Below are 4477 nucleotides of genomic sequence, written 5' to 3'. Positions count from 1 at the left end.
TCTTGAGCAGGCTTGGAAATAAGGTTTATTTCTAAACTGGTATATTTGACCAGTGTCTCCCAACTCTTGAATTATTTAAGTGGTCACGTAGACCAGTTGGTTAATAATACGGTAGATAATTTTGAATTACTAAACTGAACACTGGACCAGTGAACCTCTAGTTTTTGAATAAAAAAACTGGTCCGAGCAATTAATAAACTGGTCTTTGACACAGTGACCACCGCTTATTTCCAAGCCTGCTCTTGAGTCTTCTCTTTCAACCTACGGCAATCTCAGACTTGGTCGTAGAATAAAACACTGATCTGGCAGCGAGCACAGAGGAGCGTTCAAGCCAATTATATGAACCTTTGCTCTCAAGCGTCCGTAGCGTCGCGTGGTCTGTCACTGTTGCCGGTAGTTATTTATAAAAGTTATTTACTATGGTCGAATGATAGGTCAAGTATTTCAAGAACATGTAAATCTTTGAGGAAAACACTTAAAACGACTACAGCATTACTTTTAGATTTGAAATTCCCGCCAAACTAGCTAAATACGTCATAAATGGGAGGTGCAATAATTTTGCCAAGATTTCAATAATTTTTTACCGTCGATACCATAATTTCCGTTTATCAGCAATTAATTTTAATTTGTTTCACCTGGATTTGTATTTGAGCTGATAATGATTAATGAACCACAAAATATTAATTTTATTATGAATATTATTATTTAAATTTACAAGTTTATTTAACGTGAATTAATGAAATTACGTGTTAAATCAAAACTACTTAATTATTTAATTAATTTTATCTGTTCTTAATTTTTATATTTTTTATATTATTATTTTCTTAATTTTTATTTCCATTATTTTCATTTGATGAATTATTTCTACAATCACAGCCAATACTGCGAAAAAGCTGATCTAAGTTGGCCGCGCTAAAGTCCTTTTAAATATCTGGTAGCCCAGTTTGTAGTTTCTTTTGTACGACGCCATTACTCGATAGTTTGGAATCGGTCACCATAAAGTCCGTAATGCATTCTACACAAACGTTAAAGATTATAACATAGTAATCTCTAGTATCGCTGATAATATATCATAAGAGTAAGTATTTTATTAAAAACTGTTTGATTTTTTTAATGATTTTAATTCGATTTTTTTAATGTGTCTTTTACAGAGGTAGGAAGAAAATATGTTTGATGAAAGTCTATTTTGACTCCTTACCTTTATGGAGTTACCTTTATGGAGTATTCATCTTCACTCTCACTGATTGTGGACTTATAGCTCAAATGTGTTCCGTGAATAGTTTAGTGAATTTGTATTTCCAAAAGTAAGATTTTGGGTGTATTCTCCGAAAGTTAAGGAAGGTTCGCTGTTTTTAAAGTTCATTTTGGACCTGTACATGTTTCAATTTAACTTTTTAAGTTTATTATTCATTACTCTCACTGAATGGTTCGCCTAAAGCTTTATTTCATACTGTTATATATTGCTTCTAACTTTTATCCGAATACGGCAATCTGTTACCAGTGTCTTATATCGGATACCTCTTTAAACAGTTAAGCAGATAAATTTGGTAATCTGCTCAAAGTTTTATCTGATCAGGTGATAACTGATTTGTCTATCCGAATTTTCTATCTGATCTGATTTTCGTTTGAAAACTAGATAAATATACGGATACTCCTACGACTTTCAATGAGCTTCAGTAATTAAAATTTATGTAATTGCTTGCTACAAGTATTGTTTATTTCAAGTTATAATGTTTACAGGTTTAATCAGTTTATTTCAACGACTCCACCAGTTTTTTAGGCAAAGAATCGCCGAAATAGTTTCCGGATTCAGGGAACCGCGTTTATGGGTTACCACGTCCGTCCCTTGAGAAAAGTGTCGTTCAGAAGCGACTGATGACCCAGGAATTCCGAGATAGTCACGAGCCATGCAAGAAACCTTCTTATATTCATTTTCGTGTAACTATGGTAAAAAAATTCAAGGTCAACTGCCAAAACGTATTTTGGTTAACAGCTATGAAATTAATTTACCTTCCACCACTGCAAAATGTTTGTATGTGGCGGTGCAACTACTTCCTTCAAATAGATCAATAATTCAGACGCCTTAGCCTTGGTACTTCGTTTGGTTATTTTTGGATAGAGGGCCGAAATGTCTACTCCTGCGTGAATGTCAGGACAACTGTGTCCGTTTTGAGCGTCGTCCACCCAGCTTATTTGTCCTTCTTCATAATGAGAGAGAAACACTGATACTACTGTATCTTTCACCTTTTTGCAAAATTTGGCGTCATAGTGATCCTTAATCCATTCTAGCTTCAATGTAGGGTTCATTGCTGTACATGAAGAAAAAAGCCCTCATTTCTCGCTACTTGGTTTTAAGTTAGGTAGTTTAGGTATGAACAAGTTAATTTACTTCTGGTGTTTGACAATTTCCCTATATTAAGGTTTAAAATCTTACCCATAGCAACCCATAAAGCAGAGGTATCCGAATGTTTAAAATACGTCGTTAGTTTCTCGAATGCCTTAGACGTCGCGTCTTTCATTACTCCACTTGATTCTCTTTTGGATTTTTCCAAATTATCCAAGATCAGTTTAAACATTGGCATTATTGTAGCAGCCGTAGGATAATTCTCTTGACATATACGTTTTGTGGCAAAATCAAATTCCTGGAACAGAACATTAAATTTACAAATGAAAGTGAGTATAACCCAAGGCGTCTTTAACGGACAAAAACACTAATGTTTCAAACCAAAGGCGGTAGTGGCATTTATTGGAAGCTTGACCGACCCGATCGAAAGACCAAGTTTACACCCCCTTTAATCAGATATAATTAAACGATTGAATTTATGTTACCCGTAGAACAAGTATCAACGATTCCAACAACAACCATTCACCATCAAGTAAATGGAAGTTGAACAAATCCTTGTCCGTGGTAGAAATTGATTCTATCGACTGAAAAGAAAGTTAGCGTCACCAGACGCTAAGTTTTAGGCATTATACGATTAAAAATGTATACCGCTCTGTGAGTCACAGCCCTCTTTATCATTTCAAAAGTAGATCCCCATCGTGTTTTTACATCCAAAATAAGTTTATTATCAGAAAGACCATAGACCAGGTTCAGTTCGGAGAATTGATCCGACTTGGTTCGTGACACACGAACTGCGGTCACTATCTTCCTCAACTAGAAATAAAAAACAATTACCTTCCAAAATACTTAAAAGACGACGTATATAGCGTTACCCGTACTTTGGTCACCGCCATGCCAACACTTATTTCCTTATTTTCAATTGGGTCATTTGGTTCCGTTAAATTTAAATCGAAGTCAGTGTCATGTTTGGCATCGGACTTCAAAATTTTCAATAAGTCTTGCACGACTATATTTAAAATGTGAGCGAAACAACGGATTCGATTATCTGGGGTAAAGCGAAAACCTAATTCAACTGATCGGGCAGTTAATTCTTGGGTAAATGTCTCATTGTTCGCTGCGTTATCCATTGTCACAGCTAAGACCTTAAAGGTAATAACGAAAGTTTTAATAGCTTCAAAGTAATTTGATATTTTAAGATTTTTTTGTATTAATTACGTTTTTTACTTGTCGTTCACATAGAAGGCTTAGAAATTTGTTACAAATATTAATTCCCGTGTGGCGCCCGGGAAAGTACATAAACCCTAACAAGCAGCTCTGCCCATTCCACAATTTATCCACCCAGTGGCATGTTACAGCAACAAAAGGAATCATATTGGCTGATGTCCAACAATCGTGTGTGAAGGACAATTGACCCTCAATATTCTATGACATAAAATCGAACTTAGACGTTTATATTTTTTCGAGAGTCCAGGTCTTTACCTTAACGAAATTGGTAATGGTTTCCGTTTCAAAAATGTATTATTTTACAATATCGTTTTTTAAAGTCGCATCTGTTATTTGTAAATGGTTAAGAAACATTACCGGATTAAACGCGTACAGCAATTCTCTTAAACTTGTATCTTCAATTATTTGAAACGATTGATCCGATAATACCACAAAACGCAAAAACTGTAACCTTGGGTTTACCGTAGTACTTTCCAAATTCTAAACAATAACAATATTAATAAGTGTGGTAGATAATGGCGCGTAAGTTTAAGACGTCACCTGTTCGGTAGGCATTTGTGGAATTTTAACTGAATTATCTATAGGTCTAGCGTAAGTCCTGACAAACATTGTCCGATTAACCTTTTCTGTGTGTTTGTTAAATAAATGCAGCGTCATGTTGCCCGTGCTCTTGTTGGTTTTTGCATCTTGACAATATTTACCACTACCGAGATTCAAAAGAGCACATGTAAGTAAATTAGCACAATTTGACAGCAACGCGTATTAAATTTATATTTAAAGACTTACCCAGAACAATGGACACATTTTGCAAAAATCGTAACCGAGCCATCCGGTTGGGTTTCATTCTCCTTTTTAAAATGTTTCCAGACCTCGCTACGGTAACGGTGCACCTTGTCGGCGTCGGTGTTA

The 4477-nt window shown here is 35.2% G+C and overlaps 1 protein-coding gene across 1 annotated transcript; it reads right to left on the bottom strand.

Moving 5' to 3' along the window:
• Positions 1 to 1756: 1756 nt before the first annotated feature.
• Positions 1757 to 4177, bottom strand: LOC149944524 (uncharacterized). Its single transcript, XM_090176378.1, has 8 exons — positions 4109 to 4177; positions 3926 to 4048; positions 3217 to 3486; positions 2993 to 3157; positions 2830 to 2928; positions 2435 to 2642; positions 2011 to 2309; positions 1757 to 1942 (listed from the first exon to the last, which is right to left on the bottom strand). The coding sequence occupies exons 1-8, from the start codon at positions 4175 to 4177 to the stop codon at positions 1757 to 1759; spliced, it is 1419 nt and encodes a 472-aa protein (XP_090032504.1).
• Positions 4178 to 4477: the final 300 nt, after the last annotated feature.

The sequence above is a fragment of the Leiobunum rupestre genome, chromosome 5 (genome assembly GCF_980474605.1).
Source record: "Leiobunum rupestre chromosome 5, qqLeiRupe1.1.hap1, whole genome shotgun sequence".
In the NCBI taxonomy this organism is placed as follows: domain Eukaryota; kingdom Metazoa; phylum Arthropoda; class Arachnida; order Opiliones; family Sclerosomatidae; genus Leiobunum; species Leiobunum rupestre.
This window is presented reverse-complemented; position numbering and strand designations above follow the sequence as displayed.